The sequence below is a fragment of the Lutzomyia longipalpis genome, chromosome 4, assembly GCF_024334085.1.
Source record: "Lutzomyia longipalpis isolate SR_M1_2022 chromosome 4, ASM2433408v1".
Taxonomy (NCBI): Eukaryota; Metazoa; Arthropoda; class Insecta; order Diptera; family Psychodidae; genus Lutzomyia; species Lutzomyia longipalpis.
The window spans coordinates 6,300,431-6,318,454 of NC_074710.1; the positions used below are offsets into that span (position 1 = coordinate 6,300,431).

The 18,024-nt window shown below is 39.1% G+C and overlaps 3 protein-coding genes across 4 annotated transcripts; 1 reads left to right on the top strand and 2 right to left on the bottom strand.

Annotated features, from left to right (window-relative positions):
- The first annotated feature begins 746 nt into the window (after window positions 1-746).
- On the top strand, window positions 747-14,290 carry LOC129795887 (uncharacterized). 2 transcript variants are annotated; one of them, XM_055837415.1, is made up of 5 exons: window positions 747-1,303; window positions 2,664-2,792; window positions 2,853-3,378; window positions 6,315-6,398; window positions 13,862-14,290. In XM_055837415.1, exons 1-5 carry the CDS (start codon window positions 1,293-1,295, stop codon window positions 14,141-14,143), a joined length of 1,032 nt encoding a protein of 343 aa, XP_055693390.1. In that variant the 5' UTR covers window positions 747-1,292; the 3' UTR covers window positions 14,144-14,290. The 2 variants fall into 2 exon arrangements, with proteins under 2 accessions (XP_055693390.1, XP_055693389.1); XM_055837414.1 differs by having other exon boundaries at window positions 747-854.
- On the bottom strand, window positions 10,636-13,852 carry LOC129795869 (uncharacterized). The gene has a single exon (XM_055837386.1). The coding sequence runs from the start codon at window positions 12,824-12,826 to the stop codon at window positions 11,195-11,197; it is 1,632 nt and encodes a 543-aa protein (XP_055693361.1). The 5' UTR covers window positions 12,827-13,852; the 3' UTR covers window positions 10,636-11,194.
- Window positions 14,291-15,862: 1,572 nt separating the features above from the next.
- On the bottom strand, window positions 15,863-18,016 carry LOC129795858 (GATOR complex protein NPRL3). The gene is made up of 2 exons (XM_055837374.1): window positions 17,550-18,016; window positions 15,863-17,450 (listed from the first exon to the last, which is right to left on the bottom strand). The coding sequence occupies exons 1-2, from the start codon at window positions 17,950-17,952 to the stop codon at window positions 16,006-16,008; spliced, it is 1,848 nt and encodes a 615-aa protein (XP_055693349.1). The 5' UTR covers window positions 17,953-18,016; the 3' UTR covers window positions 15,863-16,005.
- Window positions 18,017-18,024: the final 8 nt, after the last annotated feature.

Genomic DNA, 18,024 nt, shown 5'->3' on the forward strand with positions numbered 1-18,024 from the left:
GCTCATTTTGTAAGAAAAAAAAGTCGTGTGTACATTCCTCAAACCGCCGGCGGACGAATCTTCAATTTTCCATTAGCCCGAAAAAGTCTGAAAAATCGGAAAAATCCCTAAAAACTCCCCGCATGGAATATTTCTTTCACTTTTCCACAAACACTCTAGCTCTCTAGCACAAGGAAAACCCGAAAAATGCACCAAAGCGGAGGAAATTTCTTTTCCTCTAGCCGCCAAATTTTCGCCGAAGTACTCTGATCTTCTTGGCCGCGGCGTTTTGAAAAATATGGAAAATCCGTTTTTTTGCTTGAAAAAGACAAATAAAAATTCTGGAAAATCCTCTTATGGGTCTGCTGAAAAGCATAAAAACGGGTTCTGAAGCTTAAAATCGCCTAAAAAACAGAGAAAATTGGAAAACTTCGCACTTTTGCCTATTTTCAGGCGTTAATGCGACTAATACAATAACCTCAAAAACAATGTGAAAATTTGCATTTTCTTAATGGAAAGCTTCCAGAAAAGCGTTCCTAGATCCTTTTTTTTTTTTATTTTAAAGCTTTACGGCCCCAGCCTTTTCAAGCCACAAGGCCTTCCTAGATCATAAGAACCAAGAAAAATACTGAAGAATTATTTGAAAAGCGGAAAATTCTGAGAAAATACAAAATCATGCAGCCGTTTGATTTCCAGAGATCGCACCAAAACATTCCGTAGAAATTCATAAGAAATTCCAAGGAATTTCCAAGATAACAAGAAAAATGTTTAGTGGGGTAGGAAATTTGTTTTGAGGAGCAGTAAAAATATCAGTTTTCCACGTGAAATTCACAAAATCCCAGAATTTAATTTAAAAAAAAAATGAGCAATGTTCGGTAATTGTGGGGAAAGGAAATTAATCTTGGTGGAAAGTTATCTAACACTAATTCCCGCCTTGGTCTAACAAATAATCCTCCCTGCGTCTTTCCTGCTGAAGTATTAGATCTGTGAGCTTCCTGGCTTTTCCTCAATCGTAGAGTTTTCCTCGTAGAAAAGCAATGATCCGGTGGTTGTGGTTGTCCAGGAGTGGAAGCATCAAACACTGAGAAGCGTGAGAAGCCTTCGTGAAGGCTTTGGGGGAGATAAGAAGAGATACTTTTCTCACAACACGAGGTCAAAAGGCCGCATTTATTTTTGGGCTTCTCTCGCGAAGATCACTTCAAAGGAACGAAGATTCTCAGTGAAGCACGAGACGTGGGCCCCAGCACAGCCATCACATCTTAATTGCCTCTCCGCACGGTGTTTTGTTTTAAGAAAGAAAAAAAATTGAAAACATGTCGTTAAGGTAGACTAAATAGAGAATTAGTTGGTATACCACAATCGTGGCATACCAAGTATTGTAATCGTCGGAAAAACCGACCACCTCAGATCGGGCTCAAACTTGGTATGAGCACGTTTTAGGCATCCCAGATTACGAAAATGGTGGTGGAAAATTTTTGATCCGGCCGGCCGGCCTGCCGGCCGGCCGGTGCGCCAAACTTTGCCTTATAGCTCGAGAACGGTAACAGATAGAGACTTCCGGTTTGAAGTTTTCTATAGAAATGTGGGTGTAAATTTTCATTTTTTCGCATTTTCAAAATCCAAGATGGCCGCCATCCGCCATTTTGAAATACCGTCAATCATTTCCTTCATAGCTAGAGATCTGAAATTTTAGTATGTTGTAGAGCTCAGTGAGACGTTTACATCGATAATTCATACTTGAAAATCGGTTAAGCGGTTTAGTAAATATGGCGGCCTAAAGCAAAAAGTGTTTTTACAATATAACTCGAGAACGGCTTGACCGATTTTAATCATCCTGGTATCAAATGAAAGGTTTCAAGAAGCCCTACAACTGTCTCGAACATTCTAAGTTCCAAAAATGGCCGCAAGAGGCACTAAAATCAAAAACAAAAATTGCATAACTTTAAGGGGCAATATCTCCGAATCCCCATTATCGATTTCCTTTAAATTTTGATATGTTGTGGCCTGACTCAATATCTTTCACCAGTCCGAAAATGAAGAAAATCTATGTCACCGTTTAGAAGATATAGCCATTTGAAAAATTATTGAATTTGAAAAGTTCTAAGAGCTATATCTCTTGAACCGCTTGACCGATTTTGCTCATCTTAGTATCAAATTAAAGGTTTTAGAATTCTCTACAACTTTCTAGAACATCCGAACCCTCTCGAACCACTTCAACGAGACAAAAAATGCCAAAAACTGTTTTAGTAAAACAAAAAGCCGCCATTTTGTGTTCTGGAGATGACCTTGATAATTATTGAAATTTATGTCAATTTATAGCCTGTTTTAATACCTTTCCAAAACTGATCAAGAAATTTCTGTAGGTCTTATAGAACCAGAGATATGACCATTTTTATCCATCAAACCCATCAAATTGCCGAATTTTACAAAAAAAATCAATTTTGCCTACTAATTCTGCTCACAAATAGTATTACAACGCATAAACAAACTTCTACACGTTGTGGGACACCAACTCTTATAACTGGACGCGTTATGATTGACTTTTCTTTTAATTAACACCAATTAATCCCAATTAACACGTTTCGTGGCTTTGTTTTTGTGGCTCTCTCTCCTCTCCGGGGGCTCCTACACACGTGATTGTGACCCCCTGTCAATGAATCTTCTCTTTTCTCCTCGCTACACAGAGATGGTATCCTGCTGGGCATGGGGAATCCCCTTCTGGACATTTCAGCTGTTGTCGATGAGGCCTTCCTGAAGAAGTACGATCTCCTGCCGGACAATGCCATCCTCGCGGAAGAGAAGCACAAGCCCATGTAAGTTGCAAAAAAAAGAAGAAAATGAAGGAAAAAAACCACTAAAGGAAATTTTTTCAGGTACAACGAATTAATAGAAAAATATAATGCCGAATTTATTGCCGGTGGTTCCGTACAGAACACCCTAAGAGTAGCCGAGTGGATCCTGCAGCGTGGCAATGTGGCTGTGTTCTTTGGCTGTGTCGGCCAGGATAAGTATGCGAAGATTCTCGAGGAACGTGCCCACGCAGCGGGCTTAAATGTCCAATTTCAGTACACCAAAGATGCCCCAACGGGGACATGTGGTGTCCTCATTACGGGGCATCATCGCTCCCTGTGCGCAAATCTTGCAGCAGCCAATCATTTCACCATTGATCACCTGCAGAAGCCGGAGAATCAGCAGCATATGCGAAATGCTGATTTCTTCTACGTTTCCGGCTTCTTCCTCACCGTTAGCCCACCGTCGATTCTTGCTGTAGCCAATCATGCCCTCGAATGCAACAAGATGTTCCTCTTCAACCTCAGTGCGCCCTTCCTGTCGCAATTCTTCAAGGAGCCCCTCATGCAGGTTCTTCCCTACGTGGATGTTCTCTTTGGCAATGAAACGGTGAGTTCTTTCCTTTCAATTTTCATCCCTTTTCATTGCGTTGAAGTAGCTAAATCTGTCGCTATGGGTTTCGCCGGAAAAAGCTGAAAACACTTTGTGATAAGGAAAATATGCCAAATCACAGCCAAAGCGTGCGTTATCTTTATGATGATGTAAAGAGCGTCTAAGCGAATCATAATCATCCACTCAATAACAACCCGATAAGCCCAATTTTTTTTTGAAGTCCTACCTTAAAATTTTCCAACTAAACAACATTGATTTTTGTTGGTTTATTATCTCTGTGAGAAATAGATTTTTCTCAAATTTTTATGCAGAAGAAAATCGCACGAATTCTGCTTTTGGAAAAGTAATTGGGGGCTTTTGGGATACAGAGCAACGTAAGGGCAATTTTAGGGATTGCAGAAAGGGTCAAGAATATGAGGACAAACTCTATTAACCTGCTGGCCGCCAAGACCTTGGAGCTTCCTTAGAGCGCCAAGGTGGGGTCGTTGAACGACCCCAAGAAGGAAGTCGATTTTCTCATAAACTATAAAACCGGGAACTGTCGGGTCACTACCTTTAGACTCCTTATATAGTCCTTTTGTGCCTTGCATCACAAATTCGCCACCCGGAAACACGTAGAAGAAGATATTAGGGAAAAACATTTTTCACTCATTTTTCACACTTTCTTCGTGAGAAATTTGCCACGAAGTTGACCGCAACTGCTATTTTTTTTCACTGCTTCCCCACATTCCCCTCACTTCCCGCACCGTGATAAATGGCAATATTTCTCGAATATTCTTTATTGTTTTGCACATTTATATGCTTCTAATTCTGTTTTATGTTGTTTATGTTACTTATTCGCGATAATTCTGACACTGAGACGGTAAAGTGAGAAAGTAAACACAACCCTTCAACCCCCTTCAACCATATGATTTATGATGTGACCAACTTCATTCTAAGAAATTTTCCGCAGCATGGCCGTTACACCAATTTTTGAATTCCCTTCTTCTACATTTTCCTTAATAACTTTTCTTGTGGTGGACGGATTGAGCTGAAATTTTTACACAACCTCCTCAGATAACCAAAGAACTTATTTCCAAAAGATGGGAATGGTATCTTTTATATTTATTAAGTTATAGCACGAAATATAGGGCTGGGGTCGTTCAACGACCCCGCTTGGCGGCCTAGAGGTTAAAGAAAACAATGAGTAAAGAAAAAATAACTTAATAATAGCACAGAAGATTATTCTATAATGAATTCACCTTATAGAACTTTATGGAAAGGTGTAGAAAAATGGGGAATAACTACTCCAACAAATTAATATTTTAGCTAAGTCGGCAAGATCGTGAAAAAAAACGAATTTTCTTTAAGACCGATGTGTACTCGAACCGGTGATCTTTTAGATATGAAGTGAATACCTTATCCATTGCACACACTGACTCCCCTTTCAAAAGACATAAAGATTTAATTATTATCTTTTCTCAAGAATTAAAGTTTTTTTTCTCAGAATTCAATTACGGTTTTAATTACATATTTTTGTGTATTAAGTTTACCTGATTTGACCTTGATTTTTTAAATGTTTTGTATCTCTACTTTTACGACTTTTGAATTAATTAGGAATAAAAATTTTAACAACCTCAAAGATTAAGATTCTTTTCTTTTTGGAGTTGGAATTTCAAGCATATAGAGAATTTTAAATTTTCCTATTCCTACACTTTGATCTTAGCCATTAGGCCGAGAAGCGATATTTTCCGATTCCATGTATAATGAGCTTAACTCCAATTATACGATGAAAGTCGACATTTTTCATTATTTTACATAAAATGGTCTTTTTATTTAATATTGAATTTTAAAAGTTACATATAATTTATTGATTTAAATCTATAAAAAAAATATTTAGCAAAATTCCCACAGAAATATTTTTCTGTTATGCAATGCAGCCAGGGGGTAGACAAAGACTCTATTTCCATAGGAATTTACTGCTCACTCGCTGAGACACCCAGGAAAATGCTTCAATCTGAAAAAATCCACCACCACTGGATAGATAATTTAATATTCTATCGATTGATAGCTTTTGAGGGGTGTCTCACAAAGATTAATGCACTAAAACTGATTTTAAAAATTTTGATGCACTTTTTGGAAATAAAGTGACGTCATTTTCTCCCTTTCATTTCTCTGCAAACCGTCCGCCATTATTTGCTGTGTTCGGGTCAAAAAGGACTTTGTCTACCCCCTGAATGCAGCATATGTTGCATGACCTAAAAATTAATTATATTGGGTTGATTAATTGATTATTTTTTTTTATTTCTTCGATAAATGTATTGGAATAATTAAAACAAATCTTAAAACTGATATTTTAAACATTTTTCTTTAGAAAATATTTCAAAATTATTGTGAGCCTGATGAAGGAGATATTTGTTCCTCAAACATAATTAAAGTAGAAGAAATCGCAAAAAATACATTTAATTTTATATTATCTTTTTATCAAGCCTTTTTATCTTCTATAGATTGAAAAACAATTTAATTTTAGAATCGCTAAAACTCTAGTAAAACGCTGATTAATCAAATTTCAACTCATAATCATTGCTCACATTGTGGAATATCAATTTTCACAATTTATACATTCAATCTGTGAATTTTTGTATCTTTAATTTCTTTTTAAATTTTTAACCTTTGATTTATTTCTTTAGAGTTTTTAGAGAACTTTTCTATCGTACTAAACTTGCGTTAATTTAAAGCTTTTTCCCTCCTCTCCTATAAAGAACATTAATTTTTATCTAAAAAAGAAGTCTTCACATGAATTATCTCATTTACGCCATTTAGCACAATTTTGCATCTCAATGAAGCGCGCATCCCGTGCTGGAGGCAATGAGCATGGGATTAACGCAAAAAATAAATAAATAAATTAGCTAAAAGCTTCCTCCCTCACGTGATGTGCCTTTCCTTCATTGCAGGAGGCAGAAACATTTGCGGAGGAACAGAATCTCGGGACATGCGATGTCCGGGAGATTGCAATGCTCATGGCGGCCCTGCCAAAGGTTGTAGCGTATAAAAAGGGTCTTCATAAATTTGAGCAAAGAAATAAAAGAAAAATTTAAATTTCACTCATAAAAAAAAAATTATATTAAACCAAAATTAATTCCAAAAACATAATTTTTAACAATTTGGATTTATTAAAAAGAAAAATCACTTTTGTACATTAAAAATAGAAAAAAAAATTTTAGTAAGAAAAAAATCCGCGTGGTTTTATTTAAAATGAAAATCTTAAAAGGGCGCCAGATAGTCCATGGAACAAGGACTATCCCACGAGGATTTAAAGAAAAGAAATAATTAATGATTATGACTTACAAATATTCCAAAATAATCTTAGAAGATCTTCTCAGGCTCCAGAACAATATTTATAAATCAAAAAAAAATTTTTTCACAATATTTCTCAGTAAAAATATATCAGATAAATTGCAACACCACAGAATGCTTCCGAATTCACTGCTGGTCGAGATAGAAGTGACCGAGAGATTTCCAAAACTCGCTCATCTCCCACTTAAAAATTCAAAAACTTTGGTGGCAACCGCACAGGGTGCCACACTATTCAAAACTTAATAAAAAAAAAGAAAAAGGATAAAAAGAAAAAAAAATGTCTTAACTTGGGGAAAAAAGGAAGGATAAGGAGAAAATATGACTGAGGGGAGGAAACTCATTGTGCGTCCACCTTGAAAATCCTACCCTACTTCAATATTGACACCCCATCGAAAAGAAAAAGAAAAAGAAAAAAAAATGATATCGCCCAAAAATTAAGGAGAAAAAAAATAGTAATTCACGAGGAGCGAAAAAAAAAATATATATATACATATTTTGTATATACAGCATAATGAAGAGGAAATCAAATATCTTAAATTTTGCTCGAATGATCGAAGTTACAGAAATCCATCCGAAGGCGATACTCTACTTGACAATACTCCCGTAGCAATGATCCCACTCCCAAACTCCCCATTCACCGCATTCCCCTGGGAAAATGATTTTTCATTATTCCCTGTTTGGCTCCTACGCTACTCCGACTTTGTGCCATGTACATGGTGCGGCGACCAAATTTCAGTGTTTCAATATAATGCCGATCTTGCCATGCATAGCCTCGCCCAGCGAAATAGCATATGCAGCTATGGCTGCGGAGGGTTAGGAATTTAGCCAGTGGCCATAATCGATACCACGGTGAAATGCGTCAAGTGGGAAAATTTGAAAATGAGCACCACCACAGAAATACGGAAGTCAAATAAAATATACTTTATCGAATGTAGATCCGCAAGTCCGACACCCGAGATAAATTTAAGAAAAATAATATACATCATATAAGAAATCAAGAAAAACTCCTCGCTTATCACTGCTCGAGATCAAAAATAAGACAAATGCAGATCAATAAATAAAAATTCTCGCTGGCCAGTCGAGGGGTGTTTTTGGGAAAAAGAACATCCAAATTCACCTAATGGATCATACCATTTGTGAAATTAATTGATCGCGAAATTGAAGATAGAAATTAGCGAAGGAGGAAAAAAAAACTAATTAATCTGCTTTTAGATCTTTCTTATGGTAGACTCCCTTTCTGCTGGGATCATCTACATCTTGAACTGTGTAAATATTGTTGTGGATCGCTATTATTTTAGCTTTAATCCACGCAGGGAGGAACTTAGCCTGTATTCCCTGGGCTGCATTCGAGAGGCGAAAATTCCTTCTCCAAATTGTTTCACCTACTGTGAATTTGCGTTCTACAGCATGATGTGCTTTATTATATTGATTGGAGCCATGCTCATGGGCTTTTCTTAAGTTAATCATGGCATTCGAACGACAAATCTGAATTACAGACAGTCTATCTTCAGGAGGTCTGTTCAAGGTGGATACGCAATACTCTCGAGCATCGGTGATCATGTTTTGCCCGAAATTGAGGTAATAAGGACTGTATCTAGTGCCCTCATTAACTGCAGCTCGCATGGAAACCGCAATCTCCGGCAATTTTTCATCCCAATCTGCATGATTCTCGCGAATATATGCTTTGATTGAGGTGATGATACTGCGATTGTAGCGTTCGGTAGCATTGGATTGGGGATGGTAGGCAGGGGTTGTCCAGTGTTGTATGTTAAGACTTGAGAGATAGTTCTTAAAATCACTACTGACAAAACTGGGCCCCGAATCGGTCATGAAAATTCGTGGACACCCAAAAATAGAAAAAACATGATCTCTGAGAATTTTAATAATCCCAGAGGATTGCATATTTCTAAGGGGATAAATGAGCACGAATTTTGTCAATTTATCGACCAAAACAAGAATACAAGTGTACCCGTGCCTTGATCTAATCAATGGTCCAATAAAATCCGCGGAAATAAATTCCCATGGACGTTCAACATTAATTTGTGATCCCATTGGTGGCACAAGAGAGTAATTTGGGGCTTTAACAGCTTTACAAATGTTGCAATTTTTAACATACTGCGCAACATCTTGCCTCATCTTTGGCCAAAAATAAAACTCACAAACCCGATGGAAAGTCTTAAAAAACCCCATGTGTCCTCCCATTGGATCATCATGGTATCTTGAAATCAATAGATCACGTTGTTCTTTAGGAATTACCATTTTCCAACGATGATCTGGGATTGAGTGCTCATTCAAGAACCGACAGTTCTTGAACAACCGCCCATCCTTTATCATAAAATCAGGAAAATTCTGAGGCTGAGAATTTACTTTATCAAACAAATTTGTGTACCACCGATCCAAAATTTCATCTATTGCCTCAACACGCGATAAAAAATCAGGAAGCACGTGATCTTTACCAGGTCGGTGTACAATATTAAAATTATGAGATTGGAGTTTCATAGCCCAGCGGGCTAATCTACCCTTGACCTCTTTTGATTTTAATAGCCACAAAAGGGCAGAATGGTCAGTCTCTACGGTAAAAACAGACCCTTCAATATAATCTCTAAATTTATCAATCGAGAGCACGACCGCAAGGCATTCTTTTTCAGTGGTGGTATAATTTCTCTGACTTACAGTGTATTTGTGGGAAAAATATGAGATGATCCTCTCCTGTCCATCCACTGACTGCAAGAGACATCCACCAGCCCCTAAGTCTGAGCTGTCGCACTTCACGATGAATGGAAGACTATAATCCGGTGTCGCAAGAATGGGTGCAGAGGTGAGAAGCAACTTCAGCTGCTGTAGAGCATCATCTGCCTCCGTTGTCCATACGATGTTGGTGGGTTTACCCTTGAGAAGTTCTGTGATGGGTGCTGCGATGCTGCTGAAGTTCGGGATGAAACGTCTAAACCAGGAGAGCATCCCCATCAGCTGGCGCACTTGCTTCACAGAAGACGGTGGTGAGAGATCTTGAATGGCTTTGACCTTCTCACGATTTGGGCTGACACCCTCAGCGTTGACTGTGTATCCGAGGTAGATGAGTTCCGGCACACAGAACTTGGACTTCAGGATGTTAATTGACAGATTTGCTTCTCGCAACCGACGGGAGACTTCGGTGAGGCATCTCAGATGGTCTTCAAAAGTGTCGGTGGCGATGATGATGTCATCAATGAAGCAAAACACCCTCGGTTCCAAATCGACGCCTATCACCATAGACATCAGACGGGCCATCTCTTGCGCTGAATTGGTGCACCCAAAGGGCATCCTGTTATAATGATACATAGGTCTACCTGGGATAGAAAAAGCAGTTTTAATTTTGGAACTATCATCAAGCTCAATTTGAAAGAAAGCGTCCGACAAGTCCAAGGAGGACAAGAATTTGGTTCCCACGAGCTTTGCTAAAATGCTGTCTATATTTGGGAGTGCAAACGTATCCCTTATGGTTACTGAATTTAGCTTCCTGGCATCCAAACATATTCTTACTTTCCCATTGGCCTTTTCCACAACAGTGATGGGATTCGACCAAGGGCTCCCCCGGCATTCGCTTATAATTCCCATCCTCAGGAGTCTCTGTAGCTCCTGGTCTACGAGCTTTTGTTTGTGAAATGGGATTGGATATGATTTTTGCCTGAGTGGAGGACTATCTCCCGTGTTGATGGTATGCTTCAGCACACTGGTACAACCCAACTCACCTTCCTTAGTGACCAAAAATTTGGCAATGGTATTCCGAAGCTGCTCTTGGTCTTCTTCGGAGAGCTTTCCTTGTACCAACCCCTCAGCACTATTTTCAGAATTGGGATACATAAGTCTCCACCCAAAAAAGCGACAAAAATCAACCCCCAAATACAATTGATTTGCAAGACCCTCTAAACCAGGACATTCATAACATTGGTAGTATTATTAAAGGTAATAGGAACTTTTGCTATATAGGAGGTTTTATGCACAGTCCCATCAGCAGTACGCAAAAAACTAGATTCGGAAATAACTGGAATTCCCAAACCTTTCAACAATTTTAATCCCCCTTTTCCCAACATTGTACAGGTGGCACCTGTATCAAGGAGCCCACGGAGTGAAACATTCCCAATATTAATGTTGCAATAAACTCTATCATCATTGTCCACCTCCACTGGACCTTTAGCAACGGAGCTCATTAAATGCACAGGTACACCTGATGGGGATAAAAGGAGAGAATTCTCTTCAATCACCTCTACCGGATGATTTTCAGAGAGCAATGAAATGGAAAAATCGGATGATTCCTCAATTGGTGGTGAAAATTGCTGGATATCAACTGTAGCTGTAATTGGGGAATCTGAAAAATTGTTGAGAGGAAATACGGAATTCACAGGACTCCGTGACACATTTTGGGATTGAGAAGCTGAATTGGTAAATACTCGCGTTGGGAAGGCTTTATTCTTTTTCGCGCGCCCAATTCCCTTCCTTACTGGGCCGCGGCTCCTTCCCCCTGTGAGCTGTTACACACAGGACATTTTGATGTGATGGTATTTTCAAGACCACACCTGTAGCACATCACATTACACTTTCGCGGCTGTGTACAGTCACGAATGTTGTGCTCTCCTGCACAATTCACGCAAATCAATGGACCTGATTGAGAATCACGATTCTTCTTCACCTTCAAATTTTTATTGTTCTGACCCTGAGTAGCATTCTTCTGCGTGTTCTGAGATTGTGAATTTCGCTGTTTCTGCTGCTGGGAATTCTGCTGAGACTGTTGAGAACTATTCTGGGACTCTGATGGAGCAGAAACTTCCTGAATATCCTCACGATTTCCCCGAGAATTATTTCGCGATTTATTTGCAGGAGGACAATAAAGACGATTTCTCTCAATCTGCTTGAGCAATTCAACGAGCTGTGGAATGGACACGATGTTTGTGAGTGCCAAGGCATTAGAGAATGAGGGAAGAAGATTTCGGCGAATAAGACGGATCTTCTCCTGCTCAGAAATTCCCTGTTCAAGATCCTCAAACAACGTCACCATCGCTGCAATAAAAACCTCAACAGCTTCGCCAGATTTTTGCTTTCGCTCCTCAATACGCTGACGAATGGAAAAATCGCTCTCAACATCCTGAAAAGCAGAACGAATCGCAGTAGAAAATGCCTGCCAAGAGGTCAAATTGTGGTAAACAGCATCGTACCACAACAACGCATCATCTTTCAAAAACAAACGCACTGCACGATTCAACACCGGAAGTGGAACTCCCTGTGCAGCACTCATTCGTTCAATTTCCCTCAAAAATCGAGAGACTTTCTTATCTCCACCACCGCGTTGGCCTGTAAAAGAAATACCCCAATCTTTGTATGGAGCTGGGCGCATTGCTGAAAAGAAATCAGGGGCACGAGGTGGAGGTGGCAATGGATTGCCTTCAAAAATCGGTGTCTGATGTGTAGTCAGATTGGGAGTATCATACTCCATACTCCACTCCGGATTATTTGCCACAGGCTGAGGAGCAGGATTTGGATGTACACTCCGGGTATATTTAGACGCATAATATCGACTCAAAGGATTTTCTGAAACAATCGGGGCGTCTTTGGGACCTGTGGGTGTTGAGGTCAAATCAACCACAGTATTTTCGCGCTGTTCGATGGGTGCAACAACATCACTCGCGCGTGGCTGCTTGGGAATTGCACCTTTGGTCATGGCCTGAAGTTGGATTTTCATCGACTCAATGGATGCCTCAAAAGTCTTCATATGCTTCTGCAGAATGTTGCCGATTCTCTTGGACTTTTCCCTGCCAGGATCATCAATGAACACTTCATGTTCCACTCGGTGAAGCAAATGAAGATGGAGAACCCTCACAGGAATTGCATTCGCAAGGGTTGCATCAAACAGCACCAACTCAAATTCCGCGATCTTTTTCAAGAGAGTATCAACAGAAGCACCTGTCTCAACATTAGAACGCGATTTATCCTCCCACGCATTGATAAGATCTTCCCTCAGCTCTTTAATTTCTCCAGGAGCTCCAAAACCGCGGAGAGTGAGCTCAAACATCACATCCTCATCGGTGAGGAGAGCAAAATCTCCCAGTTTACTCAGGTTCCCCCCACTAGCCATTTTTATTCAGGGAGAAAAAGATCAGAGACAAGAAAAATTGGGAAGAGCAACGTAGAGAGAGGTGAATAGATTGAGAGAAATGAGTACCGATGCAATCTAGAGTAGAGCAGGGTATCTAGAGTAATGTATCAATGTAGAGTGAGGTGGCGTAGAGCACAACGTAGAGAGAAGCAAAAAGGGAGAGCGCTCTAAAGATAAGAGACAAGCTGCAACAAACAATTTTACTCACTCTCTTCAATCACTCTGAAAAGGAATTAATTAGATACAATACTCGATGTCAACCGAGTCATAAAAACCGGATTGAAAACGGTACAATGAGATAACGAAATGATTTTGTGCTGCAAAATGCACAAAATTTGATCTCAAAATGAGACTTGAAAAATTAATTATATATAATTCAACATCAAAAATAAATTCGCCCGCTAGCGAAGGCGGCAAAAAACATGAGATTTATGTTATCAAGCCGCTTGTTGGGCGCCAAAAATTTATGTAGCGTATAAAAAGGGTCTTCATAAATTTGAGCAAAGAAATAAAAGAAAAATTTAAATTTCACTCATAAAAAAAAAATTATATTAAACCAAAATTAATTCCAAAAACATAATTTTTAACAATTTGGATTTATTAAAAAGAAAAATCACTTTTGTACATTAAAAATAGAAAAAAAAATTTTAGTAAGAAAAAAATCCGCGTGGTTTTATTTAAAATGAAAATCTTAAAAGGGCGCCAGATAGTCCATGGAACAAGGACTATCCCACGAGGATTTAAAGAAAAGAAATAATTAATGATTATGACTTACAAATATTCCAAAATAATCTTAGAAGATCTTCTCAGGCTCCAGAACAATATTTATAAATCAAAAAAAAATTTTTTCACAATATTTCTCAGTAAAAATATATCAGATAAATTGCAACACCACAGAATGCTTCCGAATTCACTGCTGGTCGAGATAGAAGTGACCGAGAGATTTCCAAAACTCGCTCATCTCCCACTTAAAAATTCAAAAACTTTGGTGGCAACCGCACAGGGTGCCACAAGGTTAACACGAAACGATCGCGTGTTGTGATCATCACACAGGGCGCCAAGCCGGTGTTGATTGTGGAAAAGGGGGTGATGCACGAATTTCCCGTGACGAAGCTCGATATGGCGGAAGTGGTGGACACGAATGGTGCTGGTGATGCCTTTGTGGGTGGCTTCCTCAGTCAATTGGTGCTAAATAAATCACTGGATGTGTGTGTCAAGTGTGGCATTTGGGCCGCACAGAAGATTATCAGGAATTCCGGATGTACATTCGATGGGAAACCCGATTTTAGCATATAAAATTAAGCAATTTAGACTTGAAAAAAAATCTGAATTTCTTGCAAAATTTCTTCTTTTTTGTTGAACTTTTTGGCATCTTTGAATTTACTTTGTTTTTTTATTATTAAAAGAAGTTAATAAAAATGGGTTTGAGATTACAGGATAAAATGAGTTTTATTATTTATTTTTAAAGTGAAGAAGTGTCGCAAATTTATTTAGTTATTTGCCCCTTAACCCTGCAAGGACCAAAAGGGTGCCCTTTGTGGATGTTATGGAAGGATTAAATTATTATGAAACATTTTAAGACTTCTTAAAGTGTGATAAAATCTGTCCTCAAAGGGTTAGTAAAATCAATTTAATTTTCTAATTTGTTAATGAAAAAAATCCTTAAAGTTCCTGTTCTCTGGGCGCTTATTAAATTAAAGTCTATAGAATAAAAAAGATTAGGAAATAACAGTACCTACTTAATTCTTAGGTGTCTTAGGTCTTAAGGACGTCAAGTTTACGGTCATAAAAAGTGCTAAAATGAAAGAAAAAATCCTTTAAATCTGTTTTCAAAAGGTTGAAAAAATACAAATAACTAATTTCTAAATCAAATTATTTTTTTAGAGTTAAAAATATTCGTTTTTCAACACTTTTAATTTGATACATTGAATTAGAAATAATTGGTTAACGCACTTGGTGCCAGGGAGAGTTTTTGGGTGTCTAAACACCCTAAAAGTTTAAACAATTCAGTTCTTTTTCATTTAGAAGTCAAAATGATTTTTTTTGCTAAAACCGACATGATTTTCAAATGTTTTTGAGAAAAAAGACGTCAAACGTTAGAAAACTTAGAAAAGAAGCATCAAAATGTAGAAATGAGGGTTAAAATAAATTTTAAACTTTAAAAATTAGAACCAAACTGAAGAAAAATACGTCAAAGTATAAGGAAAAGAACGTCAAACGTTGGATAAGAAACATAAAAAACATGTTAAAGAAGAATCGTTTTGAATAGGAACGGTAAACGTTAGTGAGAACATTAAACGTTGGAAAAAATATATAAAACAGTTAGAAAGAAATGTCAAATTATGGAGAAATAAAACAATTATGGAATAAAATAATAAAAAGGAATAAAATAATTATGGAGGAAACCTTAAGCGCCTTGAATAGAAACATTAAACGTTAGAAAATAAATAACAAACATTAGAGGAAAATTTAACTATTTTGATAGTGATAGTCTTGGGCGTTTCCAGGAGTTTTCATAAGGAATGTGAGGGTGCCGAAAGCTCTGGAAGAAAAATTAAGTTTTTCCTTTTAACTCCTGATTAAGAAGAAAAGCCCCCACTGATGAAGACCGGATTAACAAAAGATTATGGAAAATTTAACGTTAACACTTGGAGGATCGAGGTTTCTAACCTCAAAAAATTTAACCTTAATTTTCTCTCCAAAAGAAAATATTTTTCCAAATTTTCTTTCAACTATATTGAAGTAATGAAACTCCCCTATACACAGACGTGGAATTTATCACGAAATGTTAAATAGATTTTAATTCTGGGGCGATTGAAAAAAGTCGAATTGGCCACTTTGGCCAGCAAAATCCTCCACGTTAGATAAATATGAGAATTGCGTAAATTGTTAAAACTTCTTTTCTAAATAAAAATGTTTTAACTACGCCCCTGAAAAACTGGATTAACTCCTAATTGCAATTCCCACTCGTCCTTAAAGGGTTAAAAAATCTCTTTTCATTAAAAATCTTTTAAGTTTTTTTTTACAAAAAAATTTAATAAGACAACAAAGAAAAAAAATTATGCATTAAAATACAGAAATAAATGATTCCTCCGAAGGATTCCAGGAAGTTTTTCCGGCAAATCAGGAGGATCAGGAGGAACATATACTCCTTTGTTCTAGGTCTGCGTGTAGAGATTCGCAATTGCGGGATCTTCCGTTTCGTAAATAATGAGAACATCTTTAAATTTATCCAGCAGCTGAAGGAGCTGTGATCGTCTCAAGTTCTCAAAGTAGATAATCTCCTCGAGATGGTGATTCCCCTTGAAGTAGCCCGCTTGATAGAGTTTAACCATCAGGGCGAGATCTTCAATATTCGCCGAAGCTGGAACTTGCCGTACGGCTGATCTTTCGGGTTCATTGAATGCCATGAGGAGTTCCTTGATCTTCTCCTCATCCTCCGCCGAGCCGAGACTCTCCCCCGCGTCTGTGCTGAGGGAGACACTCTGTGTGGTGCTGTAGTTGGATTTGTGACTTGAACTCGGGGGTGCTGCGATATTCTCAAAGACTGTGGAATCATCGAGGATACTTTCGGAGAAATGTTCATCCGTGAGGGAACGTCGACTGGTATTGGGCACTGGCATCGGTTGGCTACTCATACTGAGAAGGCTCCCTGCGTGGAGATCATCATCGGGTGAAATGGAATTGTCTGCCGCGTCGAATTCCGTTTGTTGATCCTCGGGGACCTCCTCCGGGGGCTCTCCGTGCTCCGTTGGCATGAATTGGACGTACGTGTGGAGTTGCATGAGGAGATGATGCTGCAACATCCACAAAACCATCTCTGCGAGTCTCCCTTGACGTGCTGGTGGCTGCAGGGGGGTGGTTAGATGGCCAATTGATGTGGGCAGGGAGAAGTCACTGATTACCTCAAAGAGTGACATCCGCGGGAACTTGAGCTTAAACTTCTCCACGAGGGGCGAATGGATGTGAAGTGGGGCATCCGGGGCGATCACGTAGACATTTGTTTCGCACAATGGGTAGATGATCGTCGCTTTTGCCCAGTAGACAAGATGCCCAACCAACTGATAGACATGCTCAATGGCCAGATCGGCGTCCGTTGCCATGTTCTGCAAACTTTTCAGCGGATTGTACACCTCAATCAGCTGAATTAGCATCCTCGCACCGGACGGGGGGAAGCAATCGAGCAATTCCGATGGATCCACAAGCAAAAGCATCCCGTGGTAGGGTTTTAGAGACTCCAAGCATCGATCAATCGCCTCGGGTTCAACAATGAAGCCCTTCTTGTGGAATTGATGTGCCTTCTGCGGCAGGCAGAAACTCAATGTTACCCACTGATTTATGGTCACATTGAGGAGTCCCGTAGTGCAGAGATCATGGTAGATTGTCTTCAAGCATTGCGCCAGTGAGGAACGTTCGAGTACAAGATCAAACACAGATGGTACCTTTGGGGTAATCCCATTGCTACCGCCCTGCTCAGCAATCGTGGCTACCTCATCGTGCGTCTTCACCATCAGCTTCATCTCATCCGACAGGTAGCCAGCGCGATTTTCTTCGTAGAACAGAGCAATGCCCAATCTCTTACTCAGCTCATAGTAGCACTTAACTGAAAAAAAAAACAAAACAAGATGAACTTTGAGCTTTCTCTCTCTGAAAATTTCCTCCATCCAGGAAATCCCCGGAAGTTCCGGAAGTCATTCCTTACCAATGGAGTAACTAGCCTGAGCATGTAGTGCAAAGACAATGTTAACCAGGATAAAGGACTTCTGTTCATCCTTCTTGGGTTGCATAAGTGTTGGATGCGACACAAAACGCACATCATTGACTTTCAGCTCAAACTTCCGGTTACACAGTTCCTGCTTCACCGCAAACAACGTCGACAGGACATCATCGGTGAAGCCCGAGAGATTCCCCTGATAGATGTTTGATGTCTGTGATGCAGTTGATTGTAGATCCTCCGCATTTGATGGCAGGGAATACGGGGATTTCCTCACTTTTTGGCGATTTGTCTCACACGGTGGAAGGACATTGTAGGGATAGCGAAAGAGGAGACGATCCCCCTTACTGTCGGACTTTACGAGGATAACACTCAGTGGATTCACTTCCATCTGGATGTGTAATCTCGCTGTGATGGAGAAATTCCTCACCAAAAAGGGTCAAAATGCATAAGCTCTCTGTTA

Coding starts and splice junctions, on each gene's coding strand:
- LOC129795869 (XM_055837386.1), bottom strand. CDS start 12,826: ATGGCTAGTGGGGGGAACCTGAGTAAACTGGGAGATTTTGCTCTCCTC.
- LOC129795858 (XM_055837374.1), bottom strand. CDS start 17,952: ATGGAAGTGAATCCACTGAGTGTTATCCTCGTAAAGTCCGACAGTAAG. Junction 17,451..17,549: donor TCAGGCTAGTTACTCCATTG/GTAAGGAATGAC, acceptor TTTTTTTTTCAG/TTAAGTGCTACTATGAGCTG.
- LOC129795887 (XM_055837414.1), top strand. Junction 2,793..2,852: donor GAAGAGAAGCACAAGCCCAT/GTAAGTTGCAAA, acceptor AAATTTTTTCAG/GTACAACGAATTAATAGAAA. Junction 3,379..6,314: donor TTCTCTTTGGCAATGAAACG/GTGAGTTCTTTC, acceptor CCTTCATTGCAG/GAGGCAGAAACATTTGCGGA.